General features: G+C 34.0%; 1 protein-coding gene across 2 annotated transcripts; it reads right to left on the reverse strand.

Moving 5' to 3' along the window:
- Positions 1-42: 42 nt before the first annotated feature.
- Positions 43-20,963, reverse strand: LOC114190942 (myosin-6-like). Of its 2 annotated transcripts, none has more exons than XM_028080032.2 (39): positions 20,605-20,963; positions 17,943-18,071; positions 17,538-17,681; positions 17,295-17,440; positions 17,056-17,218; positions 16,845-16,903; positions 16,600-16,759; positions 16,200-16,349; positions 15,963-16,099; positions 15,717-15,863; positions 15,496-15,597; positions 15,133-15,190; positions 14,898-14,999; positions 13,314-13,351; positions 13,040-13,166; positions 12,792-12,962; positions 12,576-12,707; positions 12,354-12,463; positions 12,207-12,267; positions 11,569-11,746; positions 11,268-11,473; positions 10,962-11,081; positions 10,103-10,201; positions 9,645-9,857; positions 9,361-9,500; positions 9,097-9,211; positions 8,968-9,012; positions 8,798-8,881; positions 8,544-8,714; positions 3,673-3,828; positions 3,407-3,595; positions 3,036-3,161; positions 2,784-2,854; positions 2,389-2,488; positions 2,187-2,243; positions 1,466-1,522; positions 947-1,027; positions 784-866; positions 43-604 (listed from the first exon to the last, which is right to left on the reverse strand). In XM_028080032.2, the coding sequence occupies exons 1-39, from the start codon at positions 20,605-20,607 to the stop codon at positions 490-492; spliced, it is 4,545 nt and encodes a 1,514-aa protein (XP_027935833.2). In that variant the 5' UTR covers positions 20,608-20,963; the 3' UTR covers positions 43-489. The 2 variants fall into 2 exon arrangements, with proteins under 2 accessions (XP_027935833.2, XP_027935832.2); XM_028080031.2 differs by having other exon boundaries at positions 8,968-9,015.
- Positions 20,964-23,148: the final 2,185 nt, after the last annotated feature.

The raw sequence follows: 23,148 nt of genomic DNA on the forward strand, positions 1-23,148 counted from the left end.
AAAAGCGGCGAAAATAAAAATTGGAGTTCAGACTCGAGAATGTGAAAAATCTATCAATTATATATCAATGTTCATTTTTGACTCTTTACATTGTAAAAAAAAAAATGAGTGGAAAGTGAGCTTCAACTCCAAAAGAAAACTATAGCAGCTCAGCTTCACTTTCTAACGGTTTTTTGACCAAGACAACAAAAATGGACATACAAGGGAAGCTCGGTAACCCTAAAAATATCCCTGCCCCATCTTTAATATGACGACTTTACAATTGAATGCCAACAAAAGAATGAAAAAATAATTTTACATCATGGGCATGGCGATGCAGGGATATGACAAACAAGCTGTAGGATGGTAAACCAAAAACAAATAAAAAATATGGAAGGAAAAAGAATAAAAATAAAAATAAAAATGGATTTACAACCTTTGACAAGGACCAACAACTGACTTTGTTGTTTGCCTTGAGGACTGATAAACACAAACTAAGCTTCCCTTGCCTTACTCATTTAAAAATTGGAAGGCGGGATTCTCAAGCAGCTCATCAGCTGCTTTCATGTCTGAGAAATCCTTCTCTTGCAGTGATGTAGAGAGGTCATCTACTGAAAAGGGGATGCTGTAGAAACAAATTTGTAGTCATTATTTGTAGTGATGAACGTAGAATTGTACTAAAAGTTGACCAAGAATTGATAGATCACATAAATTAAACTGCAACTACCCGGTGTTAAATAAAGAAACTATTTCTATTGACTTTCCTCTATTGGTTATGATGGCAGATATAATATGCAATCTCACCTGGAACTGTCATCCAACAAGAAAGAATCACTCTGAGCATTATTAGAGTCCTCAGCCATAAGCACTCTCATGCTTGAAAGGACCTGAAGTGAGAATGGAGCATGTTATCACGCATTTTCCCAGTTATCAGAGAAAATAGGGAAGGGAAAAGGAAAAAACTTACATCTGGAGATACACTTCGAGTATTGTAGTTAGCATCCCAATAAAGTGTACATATTCTGTACAGCTGCTGGACACTCATGATCTGATGCAGGAGAGGAGAGGGGACACAAGAGAAAAGGTATGAGATTAAGATTCTCAAAAAAACGTGCTTAGGTAGACGGTGAGTGCAAGCAAACGTAAGAGATTATTCAGTTGTGATCATTCATACACTAGGGCCTATTTGATCTGAAAAAATGTTTGTGATTTTTCTACTATTTTCATTATACACTTACCCAGTTTATGTTTAGGTGATAAAATCAACGCAATTTCCTCAACTGCTATTGCAGAAACGTTTTCATGATGCAAATACAAAGAAACCAAATCTAAACACGAGATCCTTTCAAGAACTCATCATAAAAAAATTGCTCTTATAACAATTCATTATGTTATCAAAGATAGGGCATTTTAAACATTAACAAATTAATGGAAATAAGTTGCCCACCCCATATACACAGAAAGATCTAGATAGATAGAGACTTACTGGGCATAAATCATTAATGATTTCATCATAGGAAATCCTATACTTCTGATGAATAACCTGTACATAAAATAAGACAATAATTAAACCAATAGATGTAATAATGTAATATGTAATTTATGCCATTGGATTTTGGTCATACCATTAAAATATTATTAGGAAAAATAGCTTAGTTTGCCACATTATTTTATTCAATTACGACATTCGCCATTGTAATTAATTATTTTGAATACAATTCTTCAGTCTTAAAATCAAGTTGAAAGGTACAGACCACCCAAACTTTATAAAGATTACATTAGCCTCATCATCTATAATTGATGAGGAACTAAATACACCACCTTGACACTGAAATCAAGGAACCCCCCACCACCACGAAAGTGACCGCATGGGAATTTCACGTAATAACTCACATAACACCTAGAGTTATGGGCATAGTGATTGGCCCAACATAAGATTTAGGTTAGGATTCATATCAACTTAGAATTTGGACTTGGGTTAAGTCATAGATGCAATTGTTAGACGATGATTGCTCAAGTTAGTCATAGACTCAATTGATGTGAGACTAAACACCCCCATCACAAGATTGCAATTAAGGTGGACTTCCAACATTCACAAAAGGTAGAAGCTATAACTAACATAGTTCATAGAAAACTAATATTCATTACAAAAATTATAATAAAAAAAGGGAGATAAATAGTGCTGTATTATCAAATAAGACACTTACCAAGAACCCAACAGCTTGTCTAATGTGCTTAAGCTCATCCCAAGATGAACCTGCATACTGCAAACCCAAGCAATTAGGTTAGACTTTGGAGGACATTACACAAAGATCAAACATAAGTCATCACTGTATTTTATTACAGCCTAAGCAATAAATGTACTAACTAAAAATCTAATACCATAATACCATCAACATAATAAATTACCTCCTCTTTTGCTTGGCAGCACCACAACTCCAATTCTGCTAAACCAGCTTTAACATATTCCCCATTGGTAAATGTGCAACAATCACGACGCAGAAGAAGACTAGAAATAATTTATTGAAAAGAAAATGTCAGCTTTTAAAATTTTAAGGAATCTTGCAATCATGAATTATTGTGTAGGGAAATAATGTAATTAGGCTTTTATGAGCTGCATAATTATTTAACTGTTATCCTTTGTATTTGTGGCTCTGACTATAAACAAGAGCCTCTAGTGTTTAGTCAAGACACTCGGATACATTCACATCACATAACCTCTTATTCTTGTTCCTCTACAAAAAACAATGATGCAAAACAATTTTTTTTTTTTGTTCTTATAGCATGTACAAAACCACTTTTACCTATTAAAGAGTTGAACATTAATATATGAGAATGTTTGAGTGAAGATCTTTTGGATAAGGACTGGGGGTACCTGAAATCCAAAACATTATATCATAAGATGTACATTAGATCATTAGATTCTGTTGTTTATTTAGGGTTTTTTGAAGAACCCTACATCATGCTTTACCAAATTTTAGAAAATAGCATGAATTTGAACAACAGGGAAGTAATTGCTTAACACTAACAAGTTAATATGACATTTTGTTTCTTACAAAGTTTTCTTTCAGAGTACAGAGGAGAGTATTCAGTGATTCTATAATGCTCTGCCAATGACCCATGGGAGAATCTTTACCAAAGGATCGGCCAGAACGTAACACTCCCTTAGATGTTCTTGGAGCCTGTATATCAGCAACAAGATTAGCATGAGGATCAGAACCAAAAACACATGTGACTATAACGATAATAGAGCCTCAGAATTCCTTTAGAAATTTCTAGAGAATATTTCCAGAAGGGAGATACTATATACTATCCAGATCAGGGACTAGCTATGATAGCTCATACAGGATTTAAGACACTGTATCCAACTTCATCCATTAAGTAATAATAAAACAATTCAACAATAGCCCACTGCATTTCAACAAACCTGGATACATAAAGAAAGCAATGATGCTAATTCTTTCTTCAAGTTGTCCCTAAGGATACCATATATTTTCTCCACATAGGCTGTGAGCTGTTGCTTGAAAAGCAAAGCAGGATATTTAGCTTCTACCTTGCGTACAACCTCCGATGGAGGGGTAGGAAGGCTGGCAGAAGAAGGAGATGAGCGAAAACCCTGCAATCAAACAAATTACCGTGACCTTTTGTGAAAAGAGGGATCAGAATTAAAGAAATGCACGTAATATTCAATACCATTGTCATTCTCCCAAAGAGGGAGGTTGGATTTGGCGGTTTTTTTACAGGAGTTGCATCAGCTGAACCACCAGATTTCAGACTTTGCTGGAGCAAAAACAATAGTGCAGACATATTTGACAGCCAATAGGCCATAAGATCATTGTCATCTTGATTCTGGAAAGAGTAAGGAAGAAGAAAGACGAAATGTTATAAATGCTCCCATCCCATACTTTTCTTTGCAATACCATAAAAAGACATAACTATAGAATATAACATGCAAATTAGAATCACATCATTTTATACCACACATATGGTAAAAAAATAATTGTTTGTTCAACAAAATGCTTATGCAAATTGGTTATAAGCTCTTGAAGAAAAATGCTGGATGGATAACTATAACAATTAAACCATGAACTAGCCCAGGGCAAAAGAAAATAAAACTGCAATTGCATTTTACTGTTAACATTCTCAAATAGAAAACATATTCAAACTCTAAATTTGAGCTAGGCCTAGGTTAACTCCAAAAGTTAGATCAAGAGGTGAGGAATGCCCAAGCCTTTATAAGTTTTACTAGTGCTATAGCTATACTTGATGTGGATCCCAACACAACCCCCATGCCTAGGATTGAACATCTAGAGCATGGAGATTGAAGGAATTTATTATTATTATTATTATGATAGGTTTACTGGCAAGGTTTATTCCAGGAAAAATACAGGAAGGAGGCAGTTATAACTTGCTAAGGTTGTTGTGTTCATTGACTATTATATATAGTCTGTGTTTAGTTGGTCTTAGGCAGTTTTGATATTCTATAAGACAATAGAAGTTAGGAGAGGAAGGCCCTCTCGAAAGGCCTTGAGTTTGTGTACTTTTGTTGTGACCTGTTCTCACCACATTGGTGGAACAATTATTCATAATAAATCAGACCTGAGTTGTCAGGAAGCTTCTGTAAGTTTTGTCTAAGCAGGAGCAGTGATCCTGGTACTGAGGAAAAGTGGACGGTAGGGTATATGGTGAATACAAGAATGAAATGACGAATTGATGGCTTGGAAAAACGCGTTCAAGATTTGGTTCAAGATCATGACAAGAGTGAAAATGAAAAGCATGAGAGGTTCCAAAGATTGGAGGACATGATCAGAGGTCTCAACATGATCGAAATGCTGTCTGGCATCGAGAAAAGGGGCGAAAATGTATCAGTGATGAATCAAGGCAATGGGTCACGGGGGGAGGACGAAAAGAGGTTGTGTCCTCTTCTTCACGTTGGAGAAAACTCGATATTCCTGTTTTCACAGGGGAGGAGGCATATGGCTGGAGTAATTGACTAGAGAGATATTTCAGATTGAAAGAAGTGAGTGAAGAGGAAAGAATGCAGGCTGTTATGGTTGCTTAAGAAGGCAAAGGCTTAAATTGGTTTCAGTGATGGGAAACCTGCAATCCACATCCAACGTGGGACGCATTCAAGGTGGTTGTTGTTCGCAGGTTTCAACCCACAATGTTGCAATATCCTTTTGAAATTCTGATTGGCTTATGACAAACAGGCTTGGTGGCAGATTATATTGAACAGTTTGAACAATATGCTAGTTTCTTGAAGGGGAATCAGCAAGATTATTTGATAGGGATTTTCTTAAATGGATTGAAAGAGGATATTAAGGTTGAGGTCAAGTTGTATGAACCCAGCAATCTTGTTAAGTTGATGAGGAAGGCTCAAATGGTAGAGGAAAAGATTTGAGTAACTTCCAAGGGAGGACCCCAAATTGTGCATCGCCCAATAGTGCCTACAAACCGTTTTCTGTGACTCGAATTTATTCCAAAGAAGGAGGCAATTCAATGGATGTTAATAATTCCAGCAAAGGGAGAGGAGAGAACAGTGACCTTTTGAGTACACTGAGTAGTACTTCGGGAACGAACTAGCAAAGAGAGACGCCCTTTCAGAAGTTGTCACAGGAAGAATTGCAAGATAAGCTTAAGAAGGGATTGTGTTTCGTGTGTGATGAGAAGTTTGGCCCTCAACACTTATGTAGAAATAAACAGCTGCCCATGTTGCTTATGTATGAAGAAGATCTGTCAGGAATTGGGTAGTTACAAAACAACATTCCTGCAAAGAACAAGAGGCCCAAGAAGCAGGACAAGTTTTACAATTGTCTCAATGTACCATGGCTAGACTTACTACCAAGAAGTCTTGGAAATTGTGGGGGACAATTGGAAAGGAGCAAAGTGGTGGTTTTGTTTGATTGTGGTGCTTCGCATAATTTAATTTCGCGGGAATTGATAGCCAAATCTGGCCTGCAACAAGAGGCAACTCTTCCACATGTTGTAGAGGTGGGGGATCGGCACAATGTGCATTTCCAAGGGAAGTGTCGGGTTTATTTTGGAATTACAAGGCCTGCAAATTCAACAAGAACTTTTTGTTTTCACCTTCAGGGTGCTGATATTATTTTGGGGCTGGAATGGTTAGCAACTCTGGGAGAGGTGAGGGCTGACTTTGGGAGATCCCACACTATCGAAATAAGAATCTTCCTTGAAAAGTATGTTGCATGATTTGAAGCAAGAAGGTTCATGCTATCTGATTAAATGGGGCCAGGAGAAAGAAGCAACTTGTAACACTGTTCCAACGGAAATTCTGCATATTTTGCAGATGAAAGAAGTTTTTCATGATACAGTGGGAGGGATTACCTCCTAGCCGCCATTGTGATCATGCTATACATCTACAGGAGGGCGCTTCTATTCGTAATCTCCGACCCTTAAAGCACTCCCATCAACAAAAAAATGAGATAGAAAGGTTAGTTCATGAGATGCTGCAAGATGGCATCATCAGACCTAGCATCAGCCCATATTCGAGCCCAATCATTCTAGTCAAAAAGAAAGGAGGGTGGAGGTTTTGTGTGGACTATAAGGCTCTCAATAAAATAACAATTTCCAACAAGTTCCCTATTCCTGTCATAGGAGAATTGTTAGATGAATTGGCATATATATTATTATTAATATTATTGATGTTGTTGTTGTTAAATGCTGTTAGAAGTGAAATTTAAGCCTAACTCAACCCCACAAAACTGACTTGTAAGGTGAGGATTGCACCCACTTATATATTGTGAATTGGCTTTATCTCTAGTCGATGTGGGACTTCCAACACACCCCCTCACGCCGAGGTATATTCATCTTGCATGGGACAAGAAATTAGTGGGTGGTCCGTTAGCGGCCCGATAGCGGGTGGAACAAAATGTCCAAGAAAGTTAGCTAGGATAGGCTCTAACTTGGCTTTGATACCATGTTAAAAGTGAAATTTAAGCCTAACTCAACCCCACAAAACCGGCTTGTAAGGTGAGGATTGCACCCACTTATATATTGTGAATTGGTCTTATCTCTAGTCGATGTGGGACTTCCAACAAATGCAGCTAATGGGCCATGGGCCATCTCTTTGTATAATTTTTGTATTTGAGACATAATATATATATATATATGTGTGTGTGTGTCTCAAATACAAAGATTATACATGCTCCCCTAGTGGAATAGACACACATAGAGATTATTTTTTCTCTTCACCATATATCTCAACATGGTATCATAGCCTAAGCTAGATTTGTGCCTTCCTGGAGGACCCATTGTTCATAGGTGTAAATTTTTTATGGAAATTGTACTTCATTACAATTGCCAACCTTTTTCTTCCAGATTGTTATATTGCCTCCACGAATCTTCATATGGTCTCACGTAGTCTCTCAGGGCATGATTTCATAGATTCAGTGAAGTTGTCCAACAATTTGGTATGACTAGATGCAAGGCTGATCATTCGGTATTTTATTGTCCATAATTGTCGGACATATCTACTTTGTAGTGTGTGTTGATGACATTGTTCTTACAAGTAGTGATTATCATGGAATCCTTCATATAAAACAACACCTATGTCTTGGCAAACTCAAACATTTCTTGGGGATTGGAGTAGCACAATCCAATAATGGAATTGTCATTTCTCAAAGGAAGTATGCATTGAATATTTTAGGGGAAATTGGACTAATGAATTCCAAGTCCGTTAACTCACCCCATGGATCCCAATTCTGAACTTCTACTTAGTCAAGGGGAGTTCGCACAAATGACTCTTGTATGTGATAATCAAGTTGCCTTGCATATTTCCTCAAATTCAATATTTCACAAGAGGCCTAAACATATTGAGATAGATTGTCAATTTATTCAAGAGAAGATTGCATCTAGAGACATCACCTCTTAATTTGTTAACTCTAATGATCAATCGGCAGCAGATATCTTCACTAAATCATTACAGTGTTCTAGAATTGATTATATTTGTAACAAGTTTGGTTCATATGATTTATATGAACTAGCTTGAGGGCAGTGTTAAATGTAACTAATGGGTCTTGGGCCATCTCTTTGTATCTTCTTTGTATTTGAGACACTTTTATATATATATAAAAGAATAGACGCACAAAGAGAGATTGTTTTGTCTCTTCACCTTATACCTCAACAGTTATTATTGTACTAGAAAAGTTGGGAAGCCAAATAGATTTCATAGGAAAGCTACTTAGTCATGTAGATTTTGGGACAGCTGAGGGTGGTCCAATATCAAATCTACGATAGGCTTTGGATCCGTCTTGAATTTGAGCTAAACTCAAGTCCAAAAGCTAAAATAACTAGTGAAATGAACAGTGTAACTCACTCCCAACTGGAATACATATACACTGCAATAACCAGATAGCTAATATTACAATACATTAGCCTAACTATTCAATAATTTAGAATGTACAAAATTAGAATAAGCAGTGTAATTATGGCATTGAATATGGCAAGGATAGGTAGAGTAGAGGCTCTAATAGTCTAAAATATAATATCAAAATTTTAGGCTATTAGGTGAAGGTTCAATCTAATAATTTTGAAGAAAAAGTCACCTCAATTGCAGAGCCAATCATCTGGATAAGGCGATCAAATACACTTGTTCGTTCAGCCTCAAATGATTTCCAGTTGAGGAGACATTTATAAATGGTAAATGCAGCAACAGGCTTTCCATGATGGAAACCAATATTTCTCGTAACACAGTTTACAAGTGCATCAACATTCTCCTACAGTGAAAAAAGTGTTAAAAATTTGAACATAGTTACACAAAAGAAAAGATATATTAAATGTCAAAATTTTAAGCACACACATGTTGACGCTCAATGAAGGATCTCCTCAATTTCCCATCAGATTCTGTACCAAACTTCTTCACAGGTGTGACACTCTGTGCTTCCTGCAAACAAGACTTTAAATTTCACTGAACACACCAGATGGCTAGTAGTGGAAAGGTACATAGAGTGTAGAAAGCAATGTACTTACAGAAGTTTTATGATCTTCACCCACATGGTGACCATTTTCCAATTTCTGCTGAAAAAGATAAAAATTCCAAAAACTTTAGACTTACATACAGAGCATGAATACACACACACAATAGCAAGCACAATTTACCTCAGATATGTGGGTAGAAAGGTGTTCTGACATTGTTTTTGATGAAGAATTTAGCAAAGACTGTTGCCGTAGAACCTGGTTTTCGGATTCCATGTCAGAGAATTTCTCTTCGAGCCTATGAATATCAATCAAAACAAAAAAATGGTCATGCTAGTGCAGAATCTTATAATTGCAAATAGAGGCCATGGATGATGGCTGTTCAAAGACTGGAAATAGTAATAGTTCAAATAAAGATACCAAAGAAGGTTTGATCCCGAACAATACCTCTGCATAGCTGTCTTCAACTGGATTATTTTTGATTCAGCATCCAAAGTCTGCTTCAACCTTTCTTCACTAATTTTGTTTGCCTCTTCGTATCTTTTTTCAGTTTCACCAATTTTCTCTTCCAATGAACTCACCAAGGTCTGTAATGAACTCAACGAAGCTCAAAATTAATAGAAAGAAATGGGCACCTATCTTTCCAAAAATGTGAGAATATTCAAAGTAGACCAAAATAAAAAGAATTTATTTCAGTGCAGAGGAGATATTTATTCCCATAATCAGCTGACCTTGAGTTTCTCATTTTCGCTAGTTAACTTCTCCAACAGAGCATGGTCAACAACAGGAACCTCCTGTATGACAGGTGCTCTCTCAGCTTCTCTTTTTGCAGCCTCTCGTTCCTTTTGAAGTAATAAGTTGGTTTCTTTAAACTGAAGTTGCATCTTTTGCAAAGCAGATTGTAGTTTTTCATTTTCTTGTGTTTTTGATTCTTCAATATCAACCTACATTTGTTAATATAGATTTAACAAGCATATCAAGGAAAGATACTAAATAGTATGTGCATTTGTGAACAAAAATACCCTTCCACCATTTAAAGTATCTAAAATAAGAATTGTTATGAATTTAACAGATTGTACAGCAATATTTATTTAATTAATTGGAGTGCTTGTCATAATACAGGAAAATTGCCAGTTGACCACAGTAAAATTGTTTGCAAGTTAGAACTGACAAAAAGATAATCATTTACCCTCAAGCGTTTTTCTAGCTGCAACCTCAACGTGAGATCTTCAACTTGCTTTTCAAGCTTATTTTTGGCAGCTTGTAGAGCTCCAGTTTCTCTTGCAGCCTGAAATTAATAAAAAAGATTTCAATTGCTAAATAACAGCTAGCAATGGTAACATGTAAAACAATAAGTCAGCCATTAGCATTGCTCACAAAACCCAGTTCAGCATGATAGGACTAAACACATAAGAGATAGATCGACACTTTATTAAAGAGAAACTAGATAGTGGCCTTATCACTCCTACATCCCATTTGGGCTTCAGTTAGCAAATTTGTTCACGAGAGGTCTTCCCACTGAGCGATTTCATAATCTCACATGCAAGCTGGGAATGATAGATATCCATTCACTAGCTTGAGGAGGAGTGTTGTTAGTTGAATATTAAATGCAATATTAAAAGTTGTTGGTAGTATATTAAATGTATTATTAGAAGTTATTAGAAGCTCTGAGAAGATTCTAGAGATCTCTTGTAATTATTACTTTAAGGTTTGAGATCTCTATAAATAGAGAAGTTGATGTACTGTTTTTGTCAATTAACAAAACAGTAAAATCCTCTTTCTTTCAGATTATTCCTTTCAAGTTTAAGTTTAAAGTGCTGATATTCATGCAGAGGCACAATTCGTATGTGTGAGCCTGAAATAAGAAGGGGAACCTTACTACAGTTCTTATGAATAAGGGGGGCAGCCACACTGCTACAAGATTTTACTTCTGATATTTAGTCTTATTTATCAGTAGTAATAATATATAACTTACCACATTAAGATTAAAACATTTAATTGATTGATACAAGTGTTCTTTTATAAGTGGGGAGGAGGGGAAATGTTACCATCTTGAGCTTCCGTAATTCTTGTCGAGCAACTTTTCCTCTCCATGCACATTGTGTTGTAATTGCTGCCTTCTTTAAGTTTGTAAAACGATGGAGTGCTAGGTATTTCCTGCAGTGGCTCTGCAATACACAAAATAATTACGGTTGCAGGCATAAATCACCATGAAACAAAAATATATTAAACAATGAAAAACCAAGCTCATCAACAATGATTTAGTAGAGGATATATGAACTTAGGAATTGGACAATAAGAGTTCTAAAACTATTTAAAACATGCTACACCATTGTATTTTCAAAATTCTTTACCTGAATGACAATAGCAGCCCTGGTTTGCTTCCTGAAGCGCAGCTCACTACGAGCAGCCATCCCTCGCATACCAGTCTGAAGGGAAACAGCCGAGCTATACAATTCTTTATACGCCTTCTTGGCAACATGCATGCGGAAAAATCTCTGAATCATCAGACTAGAAGCCTCCCGTCGCAATCCTTCATAAACTTGCCGAGCGAGTTGTCCTATAATCACCATCAAAAAACTCATGAAACTTTCCAAATGCGTTTTTCTCTGAATTCAACTAGTGAGCTAATTTTTCTAAAAAACAAGTAGATACCTCTGCATGCAGCTTGAATCTTTATAGCAGACAAGCGTATTGAGACAAAACTTCGGCTGGCCAAAAAGGTGCGTACTTTTCTCTGAATAATGCTAGCTGACTTTCCTAAGACCTCACTTCTACGAGTATCTAGATCTGCCATTTGACCAGCTCGAAGAAACACTTTGGTTTTACCAATCTGCAGCAAGAAATAGTACAATAAACCACGAAAACAGAATATAATCTTGTAAAGAAAATTTGTGGTTTTACCACATTTAACAATTAAAATTCATTGAAGTGAGTACAGATGAACATACATAGCAATTTATTATACACTTGTCAAAGATATAAAATAGTTATAATTCCTAAACCAAAACTACATTTCCAAGAATACTGTCCAAAGAATGGCAGTGAAGGGTGAAAAAGGAAGGAAAGGATTTTGCTGGTCCTAGCAAATAACTAATACATCATTAGTTTCCAATAAGTGTAAGAAAATATTAAAGATTGTAGATTAGACAGTTTTGCCAATACTCAGGCCAATGAAGATTACTTAGTACATAGCATTTTTTTATCCAAGTGATTTTAGGTAAACGGATTAAACTCCATTGAAGACTAAGTCTCTAAATGAGTTAAACGTCTGAACACATGTAAATAGTTACCTGATAGCCCTTAAGTCCAACCTTCTCCAGAATCCTCTTGCAAGCAGTGACCTCATCAGAACTAACAAGTAAAAAATGAAAAATAGATCAGGTTATCAAAATACCAAAACTAATGGGACCAATAATGACGATTAACAACTTAGATACCTCCTGTCTATGGCTTCAGGTGCAAGAAGTCCGAATCGATCTGCAAATTCATCAAATGTTTTCCTAGTCGGATAACCAGCACAACTTATCCTAATTGCCTCCATAACTCCCTACAATAGGAATTGCTAAGCAATCATTATATAATCACACAAGGAGAGAGTATAACTTCAATTAGAACACCAACTACACGGTCCAAAAACAGGAAAAAGAAACATGTCTTACCCCACATCGCAATTGCTGCAAAACATTTTTGTTCTCAAAAATTGCTGGCTTAAGAAGATTATTGGGTTTAACACAACGAATGTAGTGCGGCTCAGTGGCACTAAGAGTTTCAAGTAGTGCTTGCAATTGTTGCTGCATGAAATATGAAAGATTTCAAAACGACAGAAGTTAAGAGACTAACCATGCGTCTTTAAACAATAGGGAATAAAAAACAACCTTAAACCGGGAACCTATTGAAGAAAACTTCGATTGTTTGGACGATTCCTCAGGTGAAGGGGGAAACAACCCAGACACAAAGGGGCATTTTGATGCATAAAGAAGTGCCTGGTGTTCTGCAACAACGTAATCTTTGTTCTTGTCCAGGAACAATTCAGTTTGATAAGTGACCTAGAATTGACACAGATCACATCAAGCATTCTTGTTATTATATATGCAGAAACAGAAGTACAAATATTCCAACTTACATCACCCGCATAATGGCAAATTGTGAAGTCACTACGTGACAATTTGGGCTTGCTGAACCTTTTATGGTTTTTGAATGTCTGATACAGCTTTTGGGCAAAAGTTTCATGTGTTGATCTAGGAAACATACTGCAAAATGAATGCATATATAGCTTATCTGAGCATCAACAAAAACTTAAGAATATAGCAGAATACAATTAATGAAATTCAGCAAGCAGTATTGAGATATTAAGACCCACAATATCAATTCAAAGGTACAATACAAAGTATGCTTACCAAGCCTCATCAAGAAGAGCAATAATGCCTCCAGGTTTCTGAAATTATACAAAACAAATAATGACAAAATAATAAATCTACAAATGACAATATGGCACAAACACAATTTTGTTATCAGCAAGTAAAGAATGTCAAAATAATTTATAACACATTGACAAAGTACTAACACCAATTTGCCTACACAAAACTTGAAAATATATTTTGAACTTTCAAGGTATTCATATTTTCCCTTCCCCTTTTATATCAAACTTGCTATCAAAACCTACTCACTTAATAGATGTAAACTGACAACTTTAACATTTTTATTTTTAACCATCAAAGAGAAACTAATCCTTTTATGTTGAGCATTTGACATCAGGCAATTTATATCAGCAGCTTGAGTTTGAATTGATCACATAAATCACATCAATAGTTATTTTCAAATTATTCCCTCCATTTTGAACAAATATGAGAAGAGAAATTCAAAATCGAGCTTAAGTTTCCCTTTGAAACAAATTTGTGCAACACCCAAAAAAGCTATGGAGGAAACACTGAATTACTTTTTTGTAGTCAACACAAATCCCTTGACCCTCACCCTTCCTAACACTTGACATTTAGCATACTTTCAGGAAAGCATCTACCTTTAGTTTTGCAGTAAAATGAATCTCAAGGTATTTTTTATCCCCTATCTTCTATATTAATCTGGAAAAATGTCTGTCTTCAAAATACTAGTTTAGTTCTGAAAGGAAACTGTAATTATAGTGAGTAGTCATTTAAAATTATTGTCAATGTGTAATTATGTGAAATTTTAATATTTATTTTTCCTATTTTCTTCCAAAAATTAGATTCTAATTTGCCCTCTTCTTTTAATAGTTAAAAAAAAAAAAAAAAAAAACTGTTGCCAAACTAGTGCATGCCAAGACTTAGCTTATCGTGAAAATGAAGCTCTAGAAGGGTTAAGTCACCTTCAAGTGATCAAGGAAAATACATTTCATGCTACATCTCTCTAGCATAAACCAGCATGCAAGATAGTCAACTTTTAAGTACAGCCACACATATTACAGAGGGCTTTAGAACCTACCAAATATAACTTCCCTTCACATTTAATCCATACTTTTTTCTTAGAAAGGAAACTTTAAACCTAACTCGACCTCACAAAATAAGCTTCTAAGGTAAGGTAGCACCCACTTATATAGTTTAATTTGGCCATATTTCTACTCAATATGAGATCTCCAACACCCCTCACAATGAGAACTAAACATCTCAAGCTTAAGACTAAATATTTGTGTGTGGCTCAATATAGCAGTCCTATAATGGGTGACACGATAGACCCAAAACAAACCTTGTTAGGATAAACTTTGATCTCATCTTAAAAAGTGGATTTAAAGTCTAACTCAACCTCACAAAACTTACTTCTAAAGTGAGTTAGCATATACTTATATATCATAATTTGGTCATATATCTTTGGTCAATGAGGGATCAACAATATTTTGAAAAAAACGGAACAACTTAATAAAAGATTGATACAAAGGAACAACTTAATAAAAGATTGGTACAATACATAAAGCCAATCAACAAAATGATTGTGGAGTGAGAAGGAAAAACCTTTTCAATGAGATCTAGAATATCTTGATTATCAACAAACTCAATGTAACTCCAATCAATCTCCTCTTTTTTGTATTCTTCTTGCTCCATTTTGAAAACATGCTGCATATCAAGTATTTTGATCATTGCAAGAGCATGTGTAAAATGAGCAAAAATAACAAGTATCCTCATCAAATATGAAAGATAGAGCTGGCAGAGCAACCATCAAGAACATAATCTTTATTTCCAAACAAACCTGATTAAAATGTTGCTGAAGTTTTTCATTGGTCAAATTGATGCAAAATTGCTCAAAACTGCAATGTACAAAGAACAACGAGGTAATAATAAAACATATGTAAACCATCACTATCAAAATTTCATCAGAATTGCATTTAATCAGCAATATGCTTAGGATATTTTTAGGTGACAAAGTGGACTAACTAATAATTGAGTGCTTCAAAATGGAGTGGAACAATATGATAAAAGAATGCCCGGCCATTTTTTAGAGGTCACATGGTAAATAATGGCATTGAGTGGATTAATATAAGCTTTCTTTGATGTTCACTCAACAAGATCAACCCAAGTTAATTACAGAACAAAAGGAGTACCAGTAATGCACCTGTTAGTCTTGAAACTCTCAAAACCATAAATATCCAGCACGCCAATTAAGGATGTCGAATCAGGGTCTTGTCCAATAGAATTATTAATTTTATCCACCAGCCTGCAAGAGATGACAGAAATTTACAGAAGTGGGAACTACGAGCAAATTGACCAAATTTGTCAGTAATAAATCTATCCTAGGGTTCAAACATCATCTTCAAGCAATCCACTCCAACTTACCAATCAAACAACCTTGTGTACACAATCTTAGCCAAAGCATCACGGCTGAGTGCAGCAGATTCTGGATCTAACCATTTTGTTATAGTTTCATCACGAGTAACAATTACACGCTTGCAAAGAGAATCTTCAAGTGCCTTTGCATCACACCTGAAAAATATAACAAGAATGTCACATGGAAAGGATACAAAATGCAAGCCTACTTAGAGATTATATTTTAACAAATGTAAGCTTCCAAAGTTGGCTCACATGAAAAGCTCAGCAGCAGTATGTAGATGGAACCAAGATTTTTCATCTTTGGGCTCACTTGAGTCCATTTCTTTCCCTTTTGCAAATTCAATGTTGCCAAGATGCAAAATTGCAGCAACCACTCGAAATATTGCGTCCTGCACAGTGAAGGTGAGGAAAACAAAAAAATTCAAGAATTGGAACACATTATATTTTAAGAATACATTCACAAACTTACAGAAACTCCCAATAAAATACCTGCTCCTCAGAATTTATTCCAACAACGTCCATTGCCCTCCTCGTATCACGATATTCTTTTGACTCATCAACCCCTTCCAACTCAAAGCAATTTGTTTGATTCAGATAATGAAATCCTCTAGGATTTCCTAATTTGAACTTTTGAATATCCTGCCAAAAGTAAATAGGGAAGGTCAAGAAAATATAACCCAAAGAAGCCAAGCACAGACCTAATATTAACAGGTAACACCAACATCATTTTATAATTAAACCAAAAAGAACACATCATACAAATTGAAAAAATATACGAGATGATAAAAGGAAGGTTTCTCATTTATAATTAAGGTCTACATATTATAAATTGATTTTCAAATCTTTATGTCAATCTAATCTTGACTCTACACAACAGGCATCTAATTACCTCCGGAGGTGCAGCACAGAGCATATAGAAACAGTGATAGTTCCTCTCTGGATCTGACACCTGGCAAACACGTGATCTTTCCAGCAGATAAGTTCTGATAGCAGCCCCAGAAATTCTTCCACTCTTATCAAATTGAATCTCCACAAACTTACCAAAACGACTGTGGTGACAAAATGGCACAAATAAGACAGGAGCATTTTTTTGCAAAACTAATGGAAGGAAGAAAACTTACTATAACTTCTCACCTTGAATTATTGTTTCTAACAGTCTTTGCATTGCCAAAGGCTTCTAGAACAGGATTGGACTGTCAATGGGGAACGGGGTAAAAAGGCCAAAAACTAATAAGATAAGCTTTTAACAAATTTAAACACTGGCAAAGGTAAGAAACAACATAAAAGCCTTACAGTAGCCAACCAGCAAGCCAGAAAACAAATCTACAAAGGATTAATCCCTTACCTCCAGAACTTTCTGCTCAACTGTTCTACCTTCGGCAGCATTATTGGCTCTCCCTCCCATGTAAGCAAGATAGCGCATGAGTAACTTGGTGCTTTCTGTTTTCCCAGCCCCACTTTCACCACTAACCAATATTGACTGGCTGATTCCCTCATTAATCATAAGTCTAAATCCATAACAATTTATACGGTCAGACTTGCAATTTAATAAATGAACTGTTTGCACTAAAAGAACGAAATTACCTATATGCTGCATCTGCAACAGCAAAAGGATGTGGACTTAGCTCACCAAAACCTGCTCCTTTATATTGTGCCATCATATGGCTATCATATAAATGAGGAAGCCTTATGAAAGGATTCACAGCAATCAATATATTCCCAGTGTATGTCTGGAAGCAAAATTTGGAATGAGCTAATGTCAAGTAAATATAAAATCATTAAGATACAAAAGAGACTATTTGGAGGGTTGCCATCTGAAATACGAACATAAATTTCATTGATATCATATCTTGATCTCAGATTATCTAGGACACCAGGTTCATGTAGATAAGCAAGTTTTGTCATATCATCCACTCCACATGGTGGGGCTTCATTATCTTTGTGGTAAACACTAGAAGGTTTAACAACAACCTGCAAATTTCAAGACAGAGGCATGATTCATTATATTAAAACATCATCAGACTGTTCCAAGTTTTGACTTCTGACTTCAAAAATGTATGCCTATTATACACCAAAGGACCTACAGGATACAGCAACCACTAAGCTACATTATCTTTTTCTTCTTCTCTTAAATATTACCACTAGTCATTTATGTTTAAAGCACTTAAAGCAATAGATAAATTTACAGGACAAGAATAGGATTGAATTTAATAAATATTAAAGCATTCTCACCGTCTTCCCTGAAGTGCAAAGGACTTTGATTTCTCCTCCCTTAACCTCCAAGACCTCACCATCTATCCAGGCTTCTTGAGAATCCTCCACCCAAACATGGGAACCTACTACAGGATTGGCAGTGGCAGCCTACAAAGCAGAGTGTGTCAACTTAAATAAACATGCTTGGCAGGTGGCAACCCACAGAACTCATTCCCTCTCTAACAAAAAGTATGAATAACCAATCAACAAAAGAGAAAATCATAAACTAAAGGAAAATGGTAAAATAAATTTCTAAGTCTTACAAATGAAATTGAAATGTCTCTAAATATAGTTGGTTGTACGGAAAAAGATTTTTTAGTGCTAAGAGTAAGTCTACCTCCATACATAAGCACACTATAAAGCAATGAATTGTGATTGGCAGATAAAAAGTAACATTACTTTAAATAACCTAACAGGATTGGTTCGGGTAGCAAAGCAGTAATTTCCATAATTTACACCTAATTGAAAGCATCATCAGACACCATAATCAGGAAATGGTTCATTGCAATGGAAATTTAAAAAGACAGTTGGAATTCTAGTTCTTCTATCTTAACTTCCACAGCTCAAGTACTCCTAAAATCAACATGTACTAGGTCTAGGTACATACTCATACCGAGTATGCATGGCTATCAAAATGGTTCATTGCTATCAAAATTTGAAAAGATAACTGGAATTATAGTTCTTCTACCTTAACTTCTGAACCTCAAATACTCCTAAAATCAACATGTATTGAGTGCGTACCAATACCAGGTATGCATTGGGCACTTGTGGGAACCTAAAGTCAAGTGCCCAAGAAGAGTTTGGACAACTTGATTCCTTAAAAGATAGATAGATGGAACTACATAACAAAGGAATGGTGGGTCATGTATGGTGCCACAATTCCCAATCTTCTATCCATTGCATTGAAAGTCCATTCACATTCTTCCTCATCTTCTTGTTAAAGAATTTAATCTCCTTTTATGCTATATGTTATTCTTATTTGCGTTCTTTTAGCATTGTTTATATAAACTTCTATTTTTCTTTATTTTGTAGACTTTTTATTTTACATTAATGTATCTCTATCCTGGATTTTTATAAAATAATATTTTTGTTTATATGAATATATTTTATCATATTTATGTATCAGTAGATTTTTATAATTCTTGTATCCCATACCCGTGTTTTTACCCAATGCCATATCCATGTCAGTGCAACAAAGGTCTAAACTCATCTGGATGTTATATATTTCCTATTGAAAAATGGTATTTGTTGAAAATTATAATTATAAATCTTTTTCATGTAAAGTAATCAATTCAATGAAGGATAAACTCAATGTCCCCCAATTTAATGTCTTAGATTTCAGCTATGGAATGAAAAGCTGGTTACAAAAAGAATTACAAGACAATATATGAGAGCATCTAGTACTTAAGTCCACTTTGGTAACCATAATGTAAGAGAAGAAATAAGTAAAAATAGAATCCACATAAGTTAGCAATTCATGGACTAGTTAAGCTTCACAGAAAATAATGGAGGCAACAACGAATATGAAAAAATTTATAGAGAAATTGTCCATTTCTCTATTTGAGTCACCAAAGATATAGATGACAACCGAAAACATCAAATTGGTACTGAATTAGTTATGTCTTTCAAAAACAATTTGATGCCACTTTAAGGATCAATTTGATGTATTTATGAATGAGGGGAATTTTACTCTACATTATATTAAATTCAACAAGAAAACACCATAGAGAAACACTCAACATATAACCAATGGAAATAGGCAAATACTACCGTCACCAATAAAATTTATTATTCTGAAAAAGATAGATCACTTAGATAATCCTGACCACGAAGATATAACTAAGTAATTAAGTGCCACATATACCCACATGCATAGGAAAGAAGGTTTACGTCTGTTCTCCTAAACCATACAAAAATCACATATACCCCCATTAAGTTAACTGAAGTTAATCACTAGCATTTTCCAAGAACGAGGCCCAAGTTGCCTGACCATTTTGATTGAACTATTTTTTAGAGGTTGGGGGGCCGGGATCACATATTGTTCCTTTATAATTCAAAATCATATTCAAATGCCAAAAAAAAAATGTTCTTTGCGTTGAAAATTCATCTAAAAAATCAGTGGTTCAACAACAAAACCACAACAAATTTATGAAATTGAAATTAGCGGTCCATAGCCTAAGGCTCCCGGTTCAGAAAACAGACTTACAGATTTGTATCAAGCTAAATCACATGCATCCTTAAAGATTATATCCAAAAAATAAATAAATAAAAAAATCAGCAAATTGACAGCAATAAGCTTCTGAAACGATGTGGCGCAAATTTGAACTCCCTGTTGCTTCTAACAACTTAGTCAAATAGCAAAAAACACCATCCACTATAATAGGACCCCCTACAATGTCGCTCGGAAATTAGAAAAGATAAGATGTGCATTGTAGAAACAAAGATATAAAAAAAAAAAAAAAAAAAAAAATCCCAATTCTCCTTCCATGTAATAACAGATCAGCTCACAAAACAATAAAAAAAATATATCTAAAAAAAAGTAAATTTTCTTCACAAAAAGAAATTTCAATAACGGAACACAACATGACTTCGAATTGACTCGAAGGTGACCAAAAAAATCAGAAGAGCGAGAAATTGATACCATTTGCTGTAGATTGATCGGATCGAAAATCTCGCGGCAGTTCTGGATCTAGCTCGCTGCGCTACAGCTCCAGTGAAAAACTCGAAAGATCTTCGAAATCGAGAATGATGAAAACTAAGGTACGAATTGATATGCTCTATCTACCGAGTGAAAAACTATGATGATGTATTATTATTATGAGTATATATAATATATACTGATGAAATTGAATTGAATGGAATGGAATTGAATTGAATTTGAAAGCTTAAACCCCTCAACAACACCAAAACTTTTGAAGAAGAGTTTAAGTCCTTCGTGTTCTTCGTCTCTTCTTTTCTTCTTCCTTTCTTCTTTCTCTTTCTTCCACCATCTTTTTCTTCTACTATAAGTTTTTTTTCCTGTTATTATTATTATAAATTATTAATATGATTATTACTGATAGATTAAGGTAAATTATCCCATTATTAACTTATTTAACCTATGTAAATATAAATGTCAAATATATTGTATAAGGGGTCTATTTTTATTACACTATCAAATCCCTGTTGTACCCCTGTGGATTGCTGAAAATTACTGGTATGCCATGGGTGTTTTGTTTTTGTGACACTGGATTTAAGACACGATTATGAATCAGATTATTTTTTTAGAAGTATTTGTCGGCTAAATTAATTAGATACCCTTCATTATCATTATCTATTATTTTATTTTATTTAATTTTCATATTGTTTGTTATTTTTTATTTGATTTTTCAGTGATATATATATACTTGCTTATGTTATAAATAATTAAGTTGAAGAAATTTAAAAAAAGGACAATAAAAGGGAAATATGTAAGAAAATTGTAAACAAAATATCATAAACCTTTCGCTTGCAGCAGCACGAAGTATTTCGTGTAGTTGATACTGGGAATTTTTTGGAAAGATTTTAAAAAGATATAAATATTATTAAATTATTTGTTTAGATGTTAAATGAAGAAAAATAGTATGCGAATTTTATAACATATTTTTTAAAGAAAAATAAAAATTTTAAGTAACACCTAGAATGAAGAAATTCTAATTTATTGAAAGAACAAATTCCTAAATTAAGGAAAGGATAACTTTTTATTGAAAAATAATGAGTGTTATTTTGATTTTACGTAAAAAATAAAAAATAAAAAAACTGTTTAAGATGTGACATAAAAGGTGAAAGACATGTAATTAGATAAGAAGAAAAAATACTTGAAAAATTCATCTCATTCAAAAAAAATCTAAATTATAGATTTAATCCCATTCTTAAATTCAACGAAATAAAATCTTATTCTTCAAAATGAGACAACTTGCATATAAAATTTCCTTCTTGTCCAATCACATATGTTACTCTCTTTTTTCTAATACTTGTATGCTGTGGTTGCGTGGCAAATCAAAATCTGCTATTTTTTTATTTAATTAGCCAGTTATATAACACACCATATAACGTTTCTATCACACGTAGAACGTTTAAATTAAGAAAGAAATTTGATTTTTAAAAATAAAATATTAAAAATATATAATTGTTATGTTTAGATTTTTTAGAGAAAAAAAAAACTTCTGAAAATAATATTTTTGAAAAACTTTTCACTAACTTTTCTTAATTGAAAGAAAAGTTGTAATACATAAAATATAACTTATATTATATCACTTAATATAATAAATAATTAATCAACATCTTTATTGATGTAGTATATTAATATTAGAAAATAAACTGATTAAATTATAAAAAGAAGTTATAAATTTTAGTAAAAAATAGTTCATCTAAAATTGATAGCATGTGTAGAACTTTCCTTTTTGCACGAGTTTTCATCACATTTATATTTACAACAGTTATAAAATATTCGGTATTTTTTTTTCTTCTGAACTCTTCTCAAATGTTTTTAACATTTTATGAGAAATTTAAAAGACGCCCAAATGATACCAACCAAACATAATTATATTTTGCGTGTATATGAATATTTATGAATTTAATTGTAAACAACTTTAGTTTATATGAATTAAGAAAAAATGTATGAGTTCATTTTAGAATACAAGAAAATTTCATAAATATTTTTGCACAAAATTAAACAAATATTAACAATGAGAGAAACGGCACATAAAAAAAATAAGAAACAATCAACTTTATGTATGTTAAGAAAAGGTTGAATACAGTGGCGGATCTTGACCAACATTATTGGGGGTGCCCAAATAATACATCCAAAATTTATACATTTCATTATTGTCACTAATACAATAAAAAATGAAGTGTACGAAGAAATTTGAGAGACATAAATACCAAAAATGATTTATCAATATACCTATTTAAATAATCTATTCCTTTATTCTTCATCAATATACCTATTTTTAAAAAAATACTAAAAAATGATTTATCATAATCTAATAAAAAATTGAGAGACATAAATACCAAAAGAAAATTCGATGATAATCAAACCACACTTAAAATTCAATTATAAAAAACACACAGTACAATCATTTTTTCTTCTATGTTGATAAAATAAAAAATTAATATAAAAGAGACTCATTAAATAAATTATTAAACTAATATTTCACTATCAAGT

The sequence above is a fragment of the Vigna unguiculata genome, chromosome 7, assembly GCF_037176805.1.
Source record: "Vigna unguiculata cultivar grain cowpea cultivar isolate G323 ecotype 2 chromosome 7, ASM3717680v1, whole genome shotgun sequence".
Classification (NCBI taxonomy): domain Eukaryota; kingdom Viridiplantae; phylum Streptophyta; class Magnoliopsida; order Fabales; family Fabaceae; genus Vigna; species Vigna unguiculata.